This window comes from Saimiri boliviensis, chromosome 4 (genome assembly GCF_048565385.1).
Source record: "Saimiri boliviensis isolate mSaiBol1 chromosome 4, mSaiBol1.pri, whole genome shotgun sequence".
Taxonomy (NCBI): domain Eukaryota; kingdom Metazoa; phylum Chordata; class Mammalia; order Primates; family Cebidae; genus Saimiri; species Saimiri boliviensis.
This window is the reverse complement of record NC_133452.1, coordinates 14,879,519-14,901,065: the sequence shown is the minus strand read 5'-3', so window position 1 is coordinate 14,901,065 and position 21,547 is coordinate 14,879,519. Positions and strand designations below refer to the sequence as shown.

Below are 21,547 nucleotides of genomic sequence, written 5' to 3'. Positions count from 1 at the left end.
CTCACCGGCCTTCTCGCCGTGGACTCTCCCGTCCCCTCTCACCCCGAGCTCCCTGGCGCCCTCGTCTCTGCCTCCCATTCTCCAGAACTCATCTCCTGTTAACCCTTCAACTTGTTCCCCCAGTGACACAGCCAATTCCAGCAATTCTTCCTAGCAGCCTGCTAGTCTTCAGAGAAAACAAGCTTAGCAAAATCTGAGATGGAATCTCATCCCTGCCTAGGCCTAAAGTCATGAAATATTATAAAAACTCTACAAAATGTTTAAATACTATTAAGACTAAAAACACAAATACAGAGAAAGATGCACTGTCCTTCCAGTACAGAAACTGCCACTTCCAGCTTCCTTAGATTTTAAATTTTGGCCTGATCTTTATTTGCCTGATTTTATTCCTTTGAGAATAGTGGCTATTTGCAAATACAGGAAATGTCTAACTTTTACTTAATTTAAATAAAGTTTTAAAACCCCGAACAAATACAGCAGTACCCTATGTAAACTGTAGCAGTAGACTGCTAAAGTTTGAATAGAATTCCAATACCCTGTTAAGTTGGCTTACATTATGTCACTGCTGAAAGAGAACTCCCCTCAGAAATACAGCTACTATCTGGTGAAGGATTCTGTAATACTCAGTGTCGACAAAGCTCTTCCAGTTATGTCTCCTGCTTACGGGACAGCGAAGACCTCTCCTGTACCCCTTGCCCTCCCTTTCCCCCAAAGGCACCTTTCAGAATTACTCTGAATGATGGATCCCATTTTCTCTAGAACCACAGGAAAGCTGCTTGGTAACTATGGTAACGAACAAAACAAATGCTTTTTACTTATATTTGAATGCTTCTTTAAAATTGCAACTATTATTTTTTCTTCCTTGAGTTTTATGTCTATTAATGGGTTTGATTACAAAAAAGAAATCAGTACAAAGGCATTAGAAGTACTTAAAATTTTCTAGTTTAATGCTGCCAGCCCTTTTCTAAACTCAGTCTGTCAATATACCAAAATGACCTACTAAAATTTCAAATGAAAGGATTTAAAATGAATTTAAATATTTGCCTTTCTAACCTTATATGTCAATGCTGTAACGAGCTAAGCCTGTTTCTCAGTGTTAGCAGCCTTGGCCATAACAGGCCTGAAGCAGATGTTCTGGTTTCCAAGCCAGGGTTATCTAGGACGGGACTAGTTATCAGCTCAGAGCAGCAACTGGAACTCACAAGGGACCTTGGCTAAGGAGATATTAAACCTTAAATCTTAGATATTAGATATTACAACTGAGAACTGCAATCAACATGATATAGGGAGGACACTGAACAATGTACAACTCCGTTCCTGATGATTATCATGTGCCCAAAAACGAAGTCACAACCACATGCACAGACACAGAAACAATACTGGCCACTGTCTACAAAAGGGTCTTCATTCAACACTTCCATGGTGTTCAAGACCATTAGAGGACAAGAGAGTGGAGGGGAAAAATGGTGAGGAAGTTACTACTGGATCAGCCAAGAGACAGCCGTAACTTGGAGACAATGGAAAGGCTAGTGAAAAAAGGAGGAGTACAGGGAATAATCAGTAAGACTTTAAACAACAACATATAAGAAGGATTCAAAGTTCAAAGTGGGATGATCATGGACAGACCTGAGTGTGGGGAACAGAAAGAATATGGCATCTTGCAGGCTACAGTCACCAAAAGATAGAACATAGGAGGACAGGGGCCTGGGAGAGTCACTTCAGTGTCTTCAGTCACTTCAGTCACTTCAGTAAACAACAGAGCAAGGCAAGCGTCCCGGATGCTTGGTTTCCCACCCACCAGTGTCCGCTTACTCAAGTCCCTCCACCAAGCTAGTAAAAGTCCACATTAGAACCTCACAGGCCTCCAGGTTACAGCTTTCCCAGTAAGGATAATCCCAGGCAGAGGCAGCAAGTCACTGATGCCTATGATATGATAATGATGCATGTCACAGAAGAACAAAATAATAGATCATATTTCCTAGAATTGGTTTACTCTAACTGTGATCCATGTTTTCAGGAAAGAATTTCCACTGTAAAACCAGGAAAGAATTTCCACTGTAAAACCAGGAAAGAATTTCCACTGTAAAACTTAAAGGCTGACAGCATTCTAAGTATTTCAAACTAACTGATTCAACAAAGATCGACCACATGGTCAGTACCTATCTTAAAACTGTACAATCTGTGTTTCTGCAACAATATTAATTTCTGCAGAAGTTCTGCCCTCACCCTTTTTTCTTCCTACAGATCTTTGGCTTTTTCTCTTTCCTTTTTTAGGAAAAAAGGAACAGATATTCTACAGTCACATAGTGTTTCCTCTCAGAGCAGATGTGGTAGGAAGAACTAAGGCCAAGAGAATGACAGGGAGCTCAGATCACAATGAGAAATAAGACTAAGAAATGTGGTGAGGGGGATGAAGAGTTTTTTTTTTTTTTTACCGTGTAAATTATGTATGTAAATGTAAATATGTATGTATGTAAATTATACCGATTAGTAATAACAACAAGATGAGTCAGTGTCTCTTGGTCCCAAGAGATGAAACAATTTCAGGGAGATGCACGTGCAATCCTTAAGAAAGCACAAACGGAACAAGAACTGACAACTATTGTATAAAGATTTTCTGTTATATTCCATCTGAAGTTCTCGGATGATCATAGGGAAAAGACCTTCCTAAAACCAAGCCTTTTCCACAAACCATGACCTTGGCACCCGTGAAGCAGCAGCATCCGGAGGTGCCCTGTGTTTCTTGTCCCAGGCTATGCTCCTGCTTGGTTTGTGGATGTGGCAGGAGTTGCCTGAGGCAGCTTCGAGGCTGCCCTGCCTGGCCATGGTGTGGCAGCACATCGCCAACTGCCAGGGTCTGGCCCCAGCAGTGCAGGTTCAGAGCAACTCCAGCCCCTCAGGGCGAACCCAGTACCTCAGAGAGGCTCGCAATCTAAACAAACTCACAGGCACTTGATATATGCTGGGGCTCTTAATATTAGTAAAAGACTGAGAAATAAACATGCATACAAATACAGTAATTCATAAAAAACCATAATTGTCAAACGGAGTAGACATCACACTGAAGATGTTTGGTCAGCACATTCGTTCAGAGCTGATACTGTTCATTTCCTAAGGCTGGGTCAGAAGAAAAACATTGTTTTAGGATTAGGTCAAATCACTTTAAATTTGTGGGGCTGGAACAGGTAGCTATTTTATCTTACTCTGAACTATCATTATTTTCAAGGTTGAATGGAAAGCAAACAAGAAAAAACATTTGTATTAGTCAGGGTTCCCTAGAGGGACAGAACTAATGGATATATATAAAGGAGAGTTTATTAAGTATTAACTCACACGATCACAAGGTCCCACAATAGGCTGTCTGCAGGCTGAGGAGCAAGGAGAGCCAGTCCAGGTTCCAAAACTGAAGAACTTGGAGTCCGATATTCAAGGGCAGAAAGCATCCAGCACAGGAGAAAGACGTAGGCTGGGAGGCTAGACCAGTCTCTCTCTTCACATTTTTCTGCCTGCTTATATTCTAGCCGAGCTGGCAACTGATTAGATTGTGCCCGCCCAGATTAACGGTGGGTCTGCCTTTCCCAGTCCACTGACTCAAATGTTAATCTCCTTTGGCAATACCCTGACAGACATACCCAGGATCAATACTTTGTATCCTTCAACCCAATCAATCTGACACTCACTAGTAACCATCACAACATCGTTGGTTTTTAAATTCAGAACCCCAACTTTTCATTAGAATTAAGTGAACAGCATTTGAAAAATACAAGGATGGGGCTCCATCCCAGAAAATTAAGTAAGCGCCACTAGGTTGGGCCTGAGCTTGGTCCTCTGGGCTTTTCCAAAGCCTTCATGTGGACAGAAGTGAGAATCACAGGTTTAGGGAACAATCCCAGTTGCTTGGGAAAGTTATCACACAGTCAACTCAGATCCTGGAGATTAAATTCACTAGAAGTGTAGCTAGAGCCCTGTGATACCACCAAAGCCAGCACGAGTCCATGCTGGGTACAGCTCAAGGATGAAAACCAGACACAAACTTCCCCAGTCTCGTTCACAGTTAAGAATGATCAAATGAGCCAGTTCTGGAAAATGAGACATTAGAGCAAACTCTGGGGTGGCAGTGGGAGAGGGAAAGAGAATTCTAGAATACTTTGCTGTTTTTGTGTTTTTTTTTTTCTGAGACAGAGTCTCACTTATGTCCAGGCTGGAGTGCAGTGGCATGATCTTGGCTCACTGCAACCTCCACCTCCTGGGTTCAAGTGATTCTCGTGTCTCAGCCTCCAAAGTAGCTGTGACTACAGGCGGGTGGCACCATGCCTGGCCAATTTTTGTATTTTTAGTAGAGTCGGGGCTTCATCATGTGGGCCAGACTGGTCTCAAACATCTGGCCTCATGTGATCCATCTGCCTTGGCCTTCAAAAGTGTTGGGATTACAGGCGTGAGCCACTGTGCCTGGCCATAGAACATGTTGCTTCTTGATGAAAGGGTCAGCTGGGGCAGCCATCTCATAGTTGTTGGAAGTAAAAATAAAACATAGAGACAAATCTCCAAATTCAATATTTTATTTGGGAAGCAAGATTTGTAATTCAGGGCCTACATACATTCCTGGTGGTTTTCAGTATGTCCAAAGACCAAAGAGAAGGTTGGGAGTTTTATTAGTAAGAGAAATGTTATGTGTTGTTTTGAAAGAAAGTTCACTGGCACTTTTGTGAGCAAGCTCTGATTGGTGAGTGACGACAGAGGGTAAAACCAGTCTTAGAGTCCCAGTAGGTGGTCCCAGCAGCTACTAGGTAAAACTGGTCTTGATGTTACAGCAGGCCGTTTCAACAGCTAGGCTTATGGAACATGTACATTTTGGAGTAGGTGCTATGAGCCCTGAGTGCTTTTTCCTCCTGGTCCCTTGACTCTGATTTAGTTGGGTAAGACAAGAATAATCAAATTTGTATAATCAACTTTCACACAGCCAAGAAAAGCTCAGTTTGAAGGAATAGAAAAAAACAGAATGAGCTGGAACCCTTAAGAAGAGTTTTAAATTGCAGAATTAACCTTGAACAGTACTGACTCCCAAACAGTGAGTCCTTATAGTTTAGTCTACTGTTAGAGTTTCTATAATTTGTCCACTGAAACATTCTAAACCAATATAAGCCCAAAGCATCTTCTACAAATTTCTTTTCAAAATGTAGACAGGAAATTCTGGGTTCTTTTTCAAGACCAAAGATGCCCTAAACTACATTATATATATTTAATTATATTTCCAGAATTTATGAACACCCTTTATCTTGAATCCATTTCCTATGCAATATCTCTACTCATCTAGTTAGTTCCATTTAATCGCTTCCATGACCACAGCCTCCCAGAGTCTGTCTGTCTCCAATTTTGATCTCTTTAAATCCTCCACACCATAGCTAAGTGCTCTGTAAACCACAAATTCCACCACAAAAAACCACTGTGATGGCTCACAATGCCTCTAGTGGTGGCCTTAAAACTCTTTACTGAAGAAAATGTCAGCCACTAAAGTGTTTCCCCACAACCCCAATGATCCCCAGGATTCTTTTATTAGGGTAGAGGAAATAAGGTCTCTCTCATAAGCCTGTTACTGGGATTCAGTGATGAGAAGATGGAGTGCAATGCTTTATAAACTGTTAAGCTCTAATAGGAAGGTGTGGTATTGTTATTTCCAAAATACTCAGTAAATTACTGATTCTTTCAGAAAGAAAATAAAAGCCTGCCTGAACATCCAGATTAACATCACTAAGCAACACCACATACTAAGGGAAGCAAAAGTAACTTCTGCTTAAAGATAAATGAAAACATTCTAAAGAAGTAAGCAGATGGGACTGCAGTCACTCAACCCACAATGGACTTTGCAGGACTGAGAAGTAAACGCTGATATGTAAAGCTACAGAGATTTCTGGGTTAATTTGTTTCCACAGCTTATAGACTATCACAGAGGGGTAAGACTTACAAATGCACTCTTTCTAACTGGAGGTGGGGCGGTGCTATGTAGTATGTCAGAGTTTCAAAAATCACTGCTCTGGGCCTCAATCCCATTCCTGCAATTTACTCACTTTACAGCCTTAGTCAAAAGTTACTTCTCTGTAGCTTAGTTTTTTTTTTTTTTTTTTTTTTTTTTTTGAGGTAGAGTCTTGCTTTGTCGTCCAGGCTGGAGTGCAGTAGCGCGATCTCGGCTGACTGCAGCTTTCGTCCCCAGGTTCAAGCGATTCTCTGGTCTCAGCCTCCCCAGTAGCTGGGCCTACTGGTATGCCACCACACCCAGCTAATTTTTGTATTTTCAGGAGAGACAAGGTTTCACTGTGTTGGCTAGGTTGGTCTTGAATTCCCGACCTCAGGAGACCCACTCACCTCAACATCCCAAAGTGTTGGGATTACAGGCATGAGGCACTGTGCCCAGCCAGTTTTCTTATCTATAAAATGAAGATTCCTTTTGTCTCATAGGTTTGTCTTGAGAATTAAGTATTATAGCACTTTAAACAGTACCTAGCATATAGAAAGCAGGTTATAAGTGGTAGATATTATCATCAGCAAGATGACAAAACTCGAGTTGCAAAATTACTTAAAAACTCTAGTCCTATTTAGAAATAAAATTATATTTTTAATCATTCAAGTGCAATCTATAGTTTAATTAACATTATATACTTAAAGTCAGTTTCCGAATTCATTCATTGAGCAGATACTTTCTGCACCTCTACTATGTGCTAGGCACTGCTTCCGGCACCGGGGGAATCAGTGACGAACGAACTTCTCTGACAGAAATACAACTTGGTTCAGGGGAGAAGCCCAGGCAAGAGATTTCAGCTGAGGGGCCATAAGATTTATCTGTGAGAGTCTCTGGACTTCAAAGATTAATATCCCTTTAATATCCACAGCAGGAATAGATAGTAATTGTTGATGAACTATATTTCTATTTACACTTCTACTTTTCTAGCTCCTTTTTTTTTGTGTGTGTGTGTGTAAGAAATTCTGCCTTCATGAAAGGTCTATAGCTAATGAAAGTTGCTTTCATTTCAGAAGTTTTTCCTTCTAAAGCCGGCAATGTTTTATAGGATTACTGTTTTCATCAAGGCAGAAAAATAATCAAAATGTTGTGAGAATAGAAATGTACATTAAAGCATGCTTAACCCGTTTATTCTTCAGCGAGCTTCCTTATGCTAGAGGTTAGAGTGGGGAGCAGCTGGGTCCCTTCCACCTGCCATCACGATCAGTCAGCCTCACGAAGGTTGCGTCTGAACTAACAACCACGGTGACTAGCAAAACAAGCCAGGATGCTGGAGGGCCCTGGTGAGGTTTCTTCTGACGCAGCACTAATGACACTGCTGTGACTACTAGTGCCTGCAATTCAGCTCTGCTTCTTCCAGTATTTATTTACACGCTGAATTGTTTATATTTCCCGTGAAATAAAATATAAGAACAAAGTCAGTACACGTAAAGCTTAAAGACTTAGAGAGGTAAGACTTAACATGTAATCAATACTATGGCTGAAAAGCAAACCCACAGATGTTAAGATTTCCCAAAGAGGAAAACAGTATCTTGCTAAATGCCAAACTTTGGATTAAAACAAACAAAAACAAAAAATCCAGATAACTGAAACGTGTTTGTTTATTTACTACTTTTAAAGAAATGATTAAAGTCTAACATGGTTATTAACAGTTGTTACATTTAAAAATCCAATAATAAAATTATCTTATTTCTGTATAATGGCTATGAATTTATAGCTTGTAGAATCAAACTTATTGAGGAAGAAAAAAATGAGAAGCCAAAAGAATGGCAGTGAGATTCATCTGTACCATTATTCATGGGCTACAACCTCAGTATCTGACCAGTCTTATCTGACAGGTCTCATCACATTATTTTGGGTGATTTCTTCATAACATTTCCTGAAATCTACATAGTCAACTTCCACAAATCTTTCTAAGTGGAAGGAATAACAAGAAAACTCAGGGCACCACACACGCAAAAATACTTGTAGGTTTAGCGATCAGATTCTAGTCAAAAGTTGTTGCTGGGTTTTCTTTTATTGAAAAAAATATACAACATATTTTAAAAAGCATTCTTTTAAAAGTTAACAATTGTATGAATTCGGGTTTCAGACAAGTCAAGAATACCAGGAAAAAAAGGGAGTCTCAACTCTCATTTGCAAAGCACAATGTAGTTAAAAATATTTCAGACAACATTTTTAACTGAGGACATAAAATAATAAATTATATCTTTCAACACAGACAAAATTTCAAAAATAAATTATAACTATGTGACTAAAACATAGTATTAAAAGAAAAGAAAGCCTTTTTGTGAGCACCCAAATAATTCCTCCTCTGTACACAGGGACAACAAAAGCATTTTTAGCTTTCAGGTTTCAACAAATCCTGTTGTAACAACAACTCCCTCCCTTCCCCGCCTCTCCTTTCTTAATTCTCCCACATCTCAAAAAATGAGATGGAGAACCTGGTATTTATCTTCTAGCACCATCAGCAGTTTTTACCTCTCAGATTTCTACATTGTCCTTTATTTGCTATTTTCAAGTTAACTTGTTGGAGCTTTATAAAAATACCCAGAATTTCTGAAATAAACCTCACATATATGGGTCTTCTTCACCATAACTAATTGAGGTTAATTTGAAGAGAAGTGACTGAAGGAGTTAAGACAGTGAAAGCTACTGACAAAAGGTAGGGGAAATAAAACATGTCTGTAATGTTTAGAGATCTAAGAATAGATCTTTTGATATTATTTAGTTTTAATTATAAGTTGTAAATCTGCTCTTAAATATTATTTTTGATATAAAAAATCTTGTCTGGAAAGCCAATGTTACATTTTAATGAAATCTACGGCAGACTTTCCGTTGGTGAATTGTTCAGAAATTGAACGTGCTTAGGTTCTGTTCTGTGTGCACTGTGTTTTAAGACCATGAGAGAGCTTTTGCTGCAGACCAAGTTTTTACATGCGACCCCTCTGCTTTTGCTTGCTTTCACAAGTATTTCTCTACCACCACCACAGCCACTGAAACAGCATGCCTTTATTCTCTATGAGATAGAAATTTTGAGAGAACAGGCCACAAACGGTATTATGCTTGTGGCTGGAGGGTAACTGCAATATAGCTAAAATGCCAGTATATTTGTATGAGCAGAAGGTAACCTTCATATGGAGAACAAATTCTTTCTATAATTCTCTATGCAGAAAAAAAGCATTTGAATCCAATATTCAATAGTAAGCAAACACTATACTAAACGCAATGTGTATTGTTTACACTGATTTTGGCTGTCTGTAATTGATCACTGCCAGTACTGGTTAATTGTGATGAACAAACTGCCTTCATGTCTGAAATATACTGAAAGCTATAAAATGTATTGATTAATGGGAAGAAAAGGATTATAATTGGTAAGCTGAACATAGACTGATATCATACAAAGGTTATTCAGTCAAAGTAGAAAGAATGAAAGGGAGAGAGAAAGGTAAGCAAGCAGATGCTGGTAGAAAACGTTAGAGCAACTCCACACTTTAAGAATCCCTAAGCTGAAAATGGTCCGGAGGCAGTAATTTAGCAAGCTGGCTGAAGTCTGAAATGCTAAAACCTAAACTTGAAAACAGCTATTACAAAACTGTAAACATGTGCTTGACCTTTTTCTAGAAACTTTAGCTTTTGTTCTGTTTTGGTCTTAGTCTGGAAAAACAGAAAAGAAACTGTATGATAGCAGGCAAATGCTAATCACACTGATGTTTACACATAAGTCAGACTCTTAAGGACTTAAAATCCTAGGGAAAACCTTTTCTAAAATGGTAAGAGTTACATTTTAAGATTATGAACAAAAACAGAAGAGCACAATCCAGATAGCCTAGGATCAATGATAGTCGTAGAGAATCAATGTTTGTAGCTATGCAAAGTTTGTACTTTAAATATAGGCAATGGATTAGTAGTATTTCAAATATTGAACCAAAACCAGGCATCAGTCTCCTTGCTAAGTCATCTGAAGCTGAGCCAGTTGCCCTATTAACATCCTCTACAGTCCTTTTTTTCCCTGTTGGGGAGGGAAGTGGATGAAGTAGACAGTTAATGGTGCTTTTTGCCTCCAGATGTAGTGCTTTCCCTGGTTCCCATGGGAAACAGTGGGAAATTCAGGGGAGAGTTTCAGCAGAAGTGTTGTGGTAAAGAAGGGAAAGAGGAGGGATGATCCAGTGAGGTAGGAGGGGTGGAGAGAGATCTGGACACTGCAGGTTAGCTGCTGAAGACTGGCAGCCAGCTGGCATGGAGTGATTGCCTATCTGAACATCCTTTCTGAAAAAAACGAGGATGCTTGAGATTATCTGAGGTTTCTTTCAGCTCCAAGATTCTATGAAAATAAATCGGCCCGGAGAAGGAAGAGAAAAAAGGAAAAGATCTAAATTTTTTTTTTTTTTTTTTTTTTTTTTGAGACGGAGTTTCGCTCTTGTTAACCCAGGCTGGAGTGCAATGGCACGATCTCGGCTCACCGCAACCTCCGCCTCCTGGGTTCAGGCAATTCTCCTGCCTCAGCCTCCTGAGTAGCTGGGATTACAGGCACACGCCACCATGCCCAGCTAATTTTTTGTATTTTTAGTAGAGACGGGGTTTCACCATGTTGACCAGGCTGGTCTCGATCTCTTGACCTCGTGATCCACCCGCCTCGGCCTCCCAAAGTGCTGGGATTACAGGCTTGAGCCACCGCGCCCGGCAGAAAAGATCTAAATTTTAAACATCAGTTGTCACAATACACAAGAAATAAAAATACTAATGATGATGCCAATTTTAAATTACAAAGGACTTTCTGTGGCTTAAATATTGTTCCAAGCCCTTAAAACATATTAACTTATTTAACTCTACGAAAGAAGTATTGCAATCCTCCCCATTTTTCAGAAGAAGATACTGAGGCACAGAGATATAAAGCTAACAACTGGCCCAAGTGTTTTTGAGTGAAGAGCCTGTATCGCCTTTTGTGAAATACGTATGAATCACGGTAGAGCCACTTCAGCATATCATTCAAAATTAATTCAGAACAACAAAGAAAGTCAGTACTGCAGTGTTTCAGAAACCATTATAGTTTTCTTAAAGAAAGCAGTAAGCAGTGCCAGATGGGCTAGATGGGGGAACAGGTATAGAAAGATGGAATCAGAAGCCTTTTTGTTTCTTAAAACACAGCCAAGCCACAAAGTAGATGCAGTCTTTTCCTTTCTCTTAAAAATAAAGAAAATAAAGTGTTAAATTATTTCTGGTATCCTTTCACATACAACTAATGATGTGATTATTGCCGGCATGCATTTTTGAGATCTGCCATTACTACTTCTGAATTGTTCAGAATAGCCGGCTTCATTTGGGTAAGGAAATGATTCTGGTCCCAGCTAGAAAGGACTTCACATTCCCATATGCAAAAAAAACAGTGGCTGAATACCAGGTACCAGAAGTAAAACAAGTACTAACCTCAGTCAGGATTTTGCAAGCAGGTATTAACTAGAACCTAGGGATAGGCACACTAGTGACTTAGCTGTCTTTCCACTGCTTTTCTTCCCCTCAAATGGTTCACTCGGCCTATGTGCCCAGCACTGTGGGTACATCAAAGACCTGCTTATAAAAGCCACTTCTTAAGTACTTCTTTTCTAAAATATATTTGTAAACCATCTTTAAAAGGTGACCTTAATTTTCTTCCTTTTACCTACTATTTTCATTAAGAATAAAAATTTAAAAACCTATAATGCTATTAAAATTCTTTATCAGACACTGTAGCTGGAATTTGAAATGTCTGAATCTCCTAATAAGGTACATGTCCACTTTACAGTCTCAGTACATGTTGAGTTTTAAAAAGAATTAAGTGGACAACTGCTTTCTTTATGGCCTGTATCAACACCACCCATGTGTACCACTTCAAGGCCTGGTGGGAGCTTTTCTCCTCCCGGACTACAGCATCCTCAGCTGCTTGGGGGCTGGAGAAGGGGGAGTACCCAGATGTGTTCCTGGCTCCTACTCTAGCGAAGCCTTTTGTTTACTCACACTTTCTTTCCCTCAGTCCTGATTTTGTCTTCTTTCCCTAGGGTTTGTTATTTGGTTCTCTACTGCACAGAATAGATAGAGTTCTGATACCCATCATAGTTAAGCATCAGGATTTTCTAAGAGGACAGAGTTAACAGTAACATCATGGCCTCGGCAGGACTCCAGCTCCTTGCTTTCATCCTGGCCTTATCCGGGGTCTCTGGAGTGCTCACCGCCACTCTGTTGCCTAACTGGAAGGTGAATGTAGATGTGGGCTCCAACATCGTAACAGCCATTGTGCAGCTGCACGGGCTCTGGATGGATTGTACGTGGTACAGCACCGGGATGTTCAGCTGTGCCCTGAAACACTCCATTCTGTCCCTCCCCATTCACGTGCAGGCTGCGAGAGCCACCATGGTCCTGGCGTGTTTTCTGTCTGCTTTGGGGATCTGCACTTCCACAGTAGGACTGAAATGTACTCGCTTAGGAGGGGACAGAGAAACCAAGAGCCATGCTTCCTTTGCTGGAGGAGTCTGTTTCATGTCTGCAGGAATCTCCAGTTTAATCCCGACAGTGTGGTACACAAAGGAGATCATAGCAAACTTTCTGGATCTGACAGTTCCAGAAAGCAACAAACACGAACCTGGAGGAGCTATCTATATTGGATTCATTTCAGCAATGCTGTTGTTTATCTCTGGCATGATTTTCTGCACCTCCTGTATAAAAAGGAATCCAGAAGCTTGGCTCAACCCACCCACGCAGCAGCCTATCTCTACCACACAGCCAGAGAACAATTCCACACACAACCTGAAGGATTATGTGTAAATATCTGCGTAATGCATAATGGAACTTTTGGGTGCCAAATGGGACTTTCAGATTTTAAAAAATTAGAATCATGCTTAACTTTCCCTACAAAGAAAGTAGAATGTAAAATACTTTAACAGCTACAAGGTAGTTTAAAATGCCAATTAAACGATCATATACAATTTTCTGTCTGAAGAGTTCTTTATTTTTTCCATTATCATTTCCAAGTTTTATTTAAGGATTTATAATTGAAAGAGGTTCTAATTACATTCAGAAGGCAACTGACAGCTTTTTTCTTTTTTAAGATAATCTGCTGACACAGCTTTCGAACTGGATTTTAGAAACGAACTAAACTGCCAAGTAAAAAAAGTACCTTGCCCTGGTGTTAACCAAGAATATTATCCACTTTGTTACCTGGTTGGCAACAACAGAGCAGCCTGCTTCTGTTTTAAAGCTACAGTGTGTGAAAATACATTAGGAATACAAGAGCCGGCTACTCCATTCAGATGCTGCTAAAACCATCCATCCCAAGTCGTTACCTCCTGTGACTAGCCCACTTCTTTTTCATTTTAGAAAACTAGCTACATATATTTGTAAGAGCTGACAATATTGTAGCAAACTAAGATTAGGCAGAACTGAATAAAAGAAATTGGTAAATGATACCACAGTAAAGCAAAGCCAAAACCAAACTAAAATCTCTAGGGCTCTTAAAGCATTAAGTGCAAGCTAAGTGATAACAACAAAAGTATGTTTTAAAATGTTTCAGAACTCCCTTCTTCTGCTTCTCACAAGAGGATTCTCCACAAATTAAGTTCATTTATCCTGTAACAGTATGGATTTACTACCACCCCACTTCCTCTCTCATTTATTAGTATTTGGATGATGAAAGTTATCTTTAAGTTGTCACTTTTTCTCTCAAATTTCATTCATGTTAATAAAAACATTGTTATTTTCTTATAAATGAGCTGTTTCAATTAATGAACATCAAAATATATTTTAAAGAAGAATGCTTTTAAAATATAAATTATGATACGTGATCCAAATATTTTAGCAAGAAAGTAAAACTTGAATTTTTCTATAGGTGCAAAGGAAATACTGTACACTATTGTTTCTAACTATTTGTTAATTGAAGCTTAGTCATTGTCAATGATTCAATGGTAAAGGGGAAGAAAGACTATTTCTTTGTACATTAATAATTCAGGAAGTTGGAAGAGTATCTTTTATGTAAGTAAATAACTTTCATTTGCACATATAGAGTATACTAACAGATTTTATACATATTTTACTGGGTAGACATTCTCTTCTGAAACAATGTCATTAGCTATAATGGAATAGCTAAAATGAAAAGGTATACATGGGAATTAGGAAGGGAATCATTTTGCTGAAGTTTACATGATTGTTTAAAGTATGTATTCTTTCTGAGTGGTCAAAATGTTATTTTATACAAAAGTATCATATTAAAAAGAATTCTGACACAAAGAATGTTCTCATGCAAATTAATGAGACACAACTGCTTGGGCCCCATTAACAGTTCTCTCACTTTGCTTAATGTGGCTGGGTTTATGTAGTCTATGTAGCCTATCGTCCTATGGTAAAAGTTCTCTTTATATCTGCTATATCATTCTATATAGACTTCAAAAAATATTTTTATTTAGCTCTGGAATATTTCATTCCTAAGTAGAAACAGGAATGTTTCAAACTCTCAGAAAATCAGTGATTTTATATGAAATAATGGCCCATTGTATTATTTGGAAGTGGCAATCATGCAATAAATGATGTGGAGTCTCTCTATTCCTACAGGAATTCCTATCCTGCTGCATTCATTTCTCCACCTGCACTCTTCCCAGCCTCACTCTCTCGATACCAAAGCTCCTGCTCACTCTTCAGGATTCACATGGGAACTCTCTTTTATACTCAATCCTGACAGCCAAGAAGTTCAAGCCTGCATCTGTGCTCTCAGAAAATGCTCCATTTAACAAATTATGAATTTAATAAATGCTCTCATTTAATCCTCACAACTCACGAGCAAACCAAGATTTCAGTTAAACAATGTGTACTGTGTAAAAATGCTCTATTTATGAAATTATGGGTTTGCATAATTGCATCTCCAACTAGACTGGGAGGTGAGGTGTCCTTTTTACCTCTCATTCTCACTGACATGTCATGGCAAGTGCTTCCTAACACATGCCAGTCCTGGTCTAAATCTTTTGCATACTGGTTTAAACCTAACAATTCTACCAGGCAGGCACTATTCTCAGGATCTTACAGGACACTGAGGGAGACAGAGGTGAAGTGAGCTCCCTAACTTGCCCAAGGTCACACAGCCAGTATGTGGGGAGATGGATCCAACCTGAGGGAACCAGGTTATGGAGTCAAACCACCTGGGTGCAAGTCCTGGTGTGGGTGCATGGTTACACATTACACATTATTTAACTAAGGTCTTGGTTTGCTCATATGAAAATGAGGATAAGAATGGCATCTATCCATAGAGTTCTTGTGAGGATTAAACAAGATGACACATAGAAGGCAGTTGGTGCACAGAAAGCATGACTAGTGCTACCCAATGGTTCTTAGTCTAATCCAGTGCCTTTCCATGGGGTGAGTTTAGCCTGTAGGGGACATTTGGCAATGCTGGGACACATTTTTAGTTGTCTCAACGGAGACAGTGCTACTAGAATCTACTAGGAAGAGGCCAGGGATGCTGTTAAGTATCTCACAAAGCAATAAAGATACTTTGACTCTGGCAACAAAGAATTAACTGGCCCTAGGCCAGGTAAGGTGGCTCACACCTATAATCCCAGCACTTTGGGAGGCCAAGGTGGGTGGATCACGAGGTCAAGAAATCGAAACCATCCTGGCCAACATGGTGAAACCCCGCCTCTACTAAAAAACACAAATATTAGCTGGCTGTGGTGGCCCACACCTGTAGTCCCGGCTACTCGGGAGGCTGAGGCAGGAGAATTGCTTGAACCCAGAGGTGGAGATTGCAGTGAGCCGAGATTGCACCACTGCACTCCAGCCTGCTGCCTGTCGACAGAGCAAGACTCTGTCTCCAAAAAAAAAAAAAAAAAAAAAAAAAAAAAAAAAAGAATTAACTGGCCCCAAATGTCAACAGTTCTGAGTCCAAGAAACCTTAGTCTAATTTATTGAATATACTTACTAATTTTTCTTTGATAAAAAGTTACCAAACAAAACCCAAAAGACCAAAAATACTATACTTAATTTTATTTAACTTATGGAGCACGTGTATATCTATATCCATATCTATATCTGTATCTATCTATATATAAGACTGAAGAATTCATCTGGTAATTCTGACAAAAATGATAGACTGAAATTAAGTCAGAAGAATTGGGTATAAAATTGGGATGGGTTTGGGAGAAATGTAGGTAATGTCAGAAGCTGGTTAACTACTGACTAGCTGTGAGGGTCAGCAGGTGTAAATGTCTGTGATACTGAAGATGACCTCCAAGGTTTAGGCTTGGATGATCTGGGCAGATGATGTCATTAGTCAGCACAGTGAATATGAGGTAGGGGGAGAGCAGGCCTAGAGTAGTTAGACAGAAGTTCAGTTTTGGACATGGACAATGTGTTCTCAAATCTTTCATCACTATATTGTCAGCTATATGATCTTAGCAAATACTAACTTAATTGGCTTTTGAGGATTTGTAGCCAAGCCTATAATTCTGCAGAACACTGTCACATTATTAACATAATCTCCAGTAACTTCTGTATTAATTTCATTGCACTTTATATGTACATAAAAGTATCATCTGGAAAAATGCAATTTTGTTTTTTCCTTCCTTGGATTTAGAATACTTACTGTTTATTTTATTCTTGAGCAGTTTACGAAACCATACCTAGTACTGAGTTAAAATTGTAATAGCAAATACTCTTATCTCTATTCAACACTTATTTTACCTAATTTTTAAGGAGGATGACTCTGGTACTGCTCTAATTATAAAACTGGCTTTTGGTTTATATTTATTTTTATTTTGGACTCAAGGGCTTTGAAAAGAATTTGAGGCAACTTATAATAAAATTGCAGGTATAATAAGTAAAAAAACAACTGATAAAGATGAAAGACTAAAGTTATAAAGAAAAAGAAGACAGAAAAAACGCTATTAAATCATCCCGGTTGAAGCATGCTAAAGCAATTAAACACGAAACTGAGTTTAGAACTTCCAAGCAACCGAGGCAGAGAGGTAGCCAAGTAAGCAATCTCACAGTTTCATCTACTGGTAGGAAGCTAGAGAGGATACTGTTAGGGTCTTGCTCAGGCTCCGTCTACTGGACCAGGGCAGCTATCCCGCAGCTGCTGGCACTGATGGGTGCTAATGGCTCCCAGAGATGCAGCTGCCTCTACTGGGAAGTGAGCACCCCACTGCTCTCAGCAAAGACTGACTGGCAGAGGTTCCAATAAGCCAGTCCCTTGCATCAAGGGAACATAGTTGCTGTCGGCAATCTGTGCTACACAGCTCCTTCTCCCGCTGTGGCTCCAGGCTGAAGCTGGTTTCTAGGAGGAACAATATTCTTGCTTAGCTCTTCCCCTGCCCTTTCCTGCTGCCTTCATGTCCCTTCTCCTGAGGGCCCTTCTTAATACACAGTCTTTATGAAATCTCATCTCAATCTCTGCTTCTAGGAAGAAAATACAGACCAAACATAGAAGAGTCTTAATAAAGCAGGAAAATAATAGTCTTCTGACTTTATGTCAAAATGATTCTCAAATACAAGGTAAATATACAACAGAAATAACATACTCGATAACGGATTTCAAAAAACACAAAGGCATGAAAAACAGTTGTTTCTTCTGTGGACCTTTCTGCCCACCAAACTCAAGACTATCTCCCACAGAGGTCCAGACCTCAATAGTTGTGAACAAGTGGGACTGGAAGCCTCTAACACGCTCTTCAAAGGTCAAGAGTGCATGCCTCAAGCTCCAGTCTCTTCTTTATATGTCTTGGATACATCATTAACTCATCCACAATGTTAGACACTATTTATGCTTTAAATTTGTACCATGTTTGAGGGTAGCTTGTTCTGTATACCATACTTCCAAATAAGCGAAATTAAATATAAATTCTATATGGAGCTTAACAACTATAACCCCAACTATTATAACTTAATCCACAAATATTTGTTCATATCAGAACAACTACTTTGACTGACAGCGTTCATGTGTGATACACTCATTTTAGGTACTCTGCATTGGTTATTTCTATTCCTCACAAATGCCCTTCAAGGGTGGTATTATTGGTCAAATTTGATGTATTAAACTCAGCCTATTTACCCGACCAAGTTCTCAAAACAGCAGTACTGGAATTCCGGTAAGTCTAGCTTACTCCAAAGTCTACTGCCTCTATCAGTGTCCATAAAAAAGCCTGTTACAACTCTCATAATACAACTAAATCATTTTTCTACTAGGTCAGACTATAGAATAGGGTTGAGAACTAAAAAGCCCATCCATTCCTTAGAAACTGTGTGAGATTATGAGGCCTATCACCACAATTCATTAAAAAAAAAAATTGAAAGAATTTTGAAGGGCTAGTTATTAGCTCAGTATTTCTCAAACCTGAGAAATGTGGAGACTAGCTGAAAAAAAAAATTAAGCTTGGAACCCCAGAAATATGTGGATTCTCAGGGATCTACAGAAGCTCATAGAGAAGCTAGCTGAGAAACTTAAGAAACAGCTTGTATTCTGTCATGAAAACAATTTTAGTTGCGACTTTGCATTGGAAAAGACACTGTCTTGTAAAATAATTTCATTAACAGTAAAATAAAACATGAAATTAAAAACATTCTAACTTAAAAGCTACATACTACAGACTCTGGTAGTTAAAGAGACACTAAAGTAGACCAATTAGCTAATTTTTAGAACCTAACAGGTTGTCTGTTTTGTAGACAGAAAGTATTTTGGGTTCAAATTTTGGGGACTGCACTAGAGAGCTTAATAAGAGTGAAGTTCAGCAATCATTCAGTCCAACCAGTCAGAACAGGATGGTAATAGTTCAATGGCAGGGTAAGTTCTGCCATTAAAGCTTAATTGAGTTAGTTAATCGAAAGATTAAGAAACAGAAGGGATAGCAGATTCCCACAGGAAAAAAACCCTGAAAGTGGTTTTAAGTAAGCCCCTCAATGTATCACAAAGGAAATTCTCTGTATCTGATTCCTGGAGTTTTGATTGAGAATAAGTAACAAATGGTAGTAAATTTCTCCCTCTCTCAACCACCCAGGAATCTGCCCAACCTCTATTTTTAGCACTTATCTTATCTTACCTTGTGTTGCAATTATGTGCCTCTAAGACTTTCTCTTCTGGCATGAAGATTTAGTTAGAGTACTAGTTCTGACTTATTTTATTATCTCTGTAAAAACTCTCCCCTTTCTAATTTGAGAAAATAAATTTTTAAAACATTTGCTCAATGTAACTATCAGTAAAATATTTTCTGACTTTTCTCAGAATACTCCTGCTTTGGCCTAATATGGTTAAACTACTTCAGAGCAGCAGAGAATTCTTTTAGAATTAAAATTTAGCCTGTAATCCCAGCACTTCTGGAGGCCGAAGCGGGTGGATCACCTGAGGCCATGAGTTCAAGACCAGCCTGGCCAATATGGAGAAACCCTGTCTCCATTAAAAACTACAAAAATTAGCCAGGTGTGGTGGTGCATACCTGTAAGTCCTTGACAAGTGCTTTTCTGGATTACAAATAAAGCCCATGTATGTAATAGTTATAATAAAAACGTGAATAAATTGCTATGAAAATGCTTAATTTGCCAAAACATAAACAACCCTCAATAAATAAAGAATCAAAGACACAGCTAGCTTTTTTCCAAATAACAAATATTTTCTTGTGGCCTTAATCCCAGAGAAGATAAATTTTAATAAACTACCTATGTACCTTACCCCTAAATCAAAGATAAAGTGGGTAATAACTTCTAAGCATCATCAAATAATCTCAGCTAGGTAACTAAAACAGAGTTAGAAAGCCTCCACTAAAAACATTCTAATATCTATCCTAAGAACCCATTGGCAAAATTTAAATAGCCTGGAGATTTTGGATAATGGTAATAACCATAACTATAGAATTTTATGAGTAAGGATCTTGGTTTTTGATATAATGAGTCTTAACAGATTCTCTAGGACACATTTCAAGCAGTATCTGGAGGGAAATTCATAGCACTAAATGCCCACAAGAGAAATGAGAAAAGATCTAAAACGACGCCCTAACATCACGATTAAAAGAACTAGAGGAGCGGCCGGGCGCAGTGGCTCAAGCCTGTAATCCCAGCACTTTGGGAGGCCGAGGCGGGTGGATCACGAGGTCGAGAGATCGAGACCATCCTGGTCAACATGGTAAAACCCCGTCTCTACTAAAAATACAAAAAATTAGCTGGGCATGGTGGCACGTGCCTGTAATCCCAGCTACTCAGGGGGCTGAGGCAGGAGAATTGCCTGAACCCAGGAAGCGGAGGTTGCAATGAACCGAGATCGTGCCATTGCACTCCAGGCTGGGTAACAAGAACGAAACTCCGTCTCAAAAAAAAAAAAAAAAAAAAAAAAAGAACTAGAGGAGCAAGATCAAACAAATTCAAAAGCTGCCTGAAGAAATAAATAAGATCAAAGCAGAACTGAAAAAGATAGACACATAAAAAACCCTTCAAAAAAAAAAAAAATCAATGAATCCAGGAGCTGGTTTTTTGAAAAGATCAACAAAATAGACAGACCACTAATAAAGAAGAAAAGAGAGAAGAGTCAAATAGATGCAACAAAAAATGATAAAGGGGATATCACCACCAATCCCACAGAAAGACAAACTACCATCAAAAAATATGACAAACACCTCTATGAAAAGAAACCAGTAAATCTAGAAGAAATGGATAAATTTCTGGACACTTAAACCCTTCCAAGACTAAACCAGGAAGAAGTTGAGTCCCTGAATAGACCAATAACAAAATCTGAAATTGAGGCAGCAATTAATAGCCTACCAACAAAAAAAAGTCCAGGACCAGACAGGTTCACAGCCAAAATCTACAGGCAGTACAAAGAGGAGCTGGTACCACTCCTTCTGAAACTACTCCAAACAATACAAAAAGAGGGAACCCTCCCTCATTTTATGAGACCAACATCATCCTGATACCAAAACCTGGTAGAAATACAACTTAAAAAGAAAATTTCAGGCTAATATCCATGATGAACATTGATACGAAAATACTCCATAAAATACTGGCAAACCAAATCCAACAGCACATCAAAAAGCTTATTCATCACAATCAAGTTGGCTTCATCCCTGGGATGCAACACTGGTTCAACATACGCAAATCAATAAACATAATCCATCACATAAACAGAACCAAAGACAAAACCACATGATTATCTCAATAGACACAGAGAAGGCCTTCGACAAAATTCAACAGCCCTTTATGCTAAAAACTGTCAATGAACTAGGTATCGCTGGAACACATTTCAAAATAATGAGAGCTATTTATGACAAACCTGCAGTATTATCACACTGAATGGGCAAAATCTGGAAGCATTCCCTTTGAAAACTGGCACAAAACAAGCATGCCCTCTCTTACCACTCCTATTCAACATAGTTTTGGAAGTTCTGGCCAGGGCAAGATAAAAGAAATAAAGGGTATTCAATCAGGAAAAGAGGAATTCAAATTGTCTTTATTTGTAGACAACATGATTGTCTATTTAGAAAACCCCATGGTCTCAGCCCCAAATCTCCTGAAGCTGATAAGCAACTTCAGCAAAGT

At 39.0% G+C, this 21,547-nt stretch overlaps 2 protein-coding genes across 2 annotated transcripts in view; one reads left to right on the top strand and one right to left on the bottom strand.

Moving 5' to 3' along the window:
* Positions 1-21,547, bottom strand: part of TFB1M (transcription factor B1, mitochondrial) — a 58,923-nt gene that overhangs the window by 4,649 nt on the left and 32,727 nt on the right. The gene's annotated exons all lie outside the window — the stretch shown is intronic.
* Positions 12,136-12,869, top strand: CLDN20 (claudin 20). Its single transcript, XM_003933755.4, has one exon. The coding sequence runs from the start codon at positions 12,152-12,154 to the stop codon at positions 12,809-12,811; it is 660 nt and encodes a 219-aa protein (XP_003933804.1). The 5' UTR covers positions 12,136-12,151; the 3' UTR covers positions 12,812-12,869.

Excerpts from the sequence above, each read along its gene's own strand:
- CLDN20 (XM_003933755.4), top strand. The coding sequence starts at position 12,152 with ATGGCCTCGGCAGGACTCCAGCTCCTTGCTTTCATCCTGGCCTTATCC.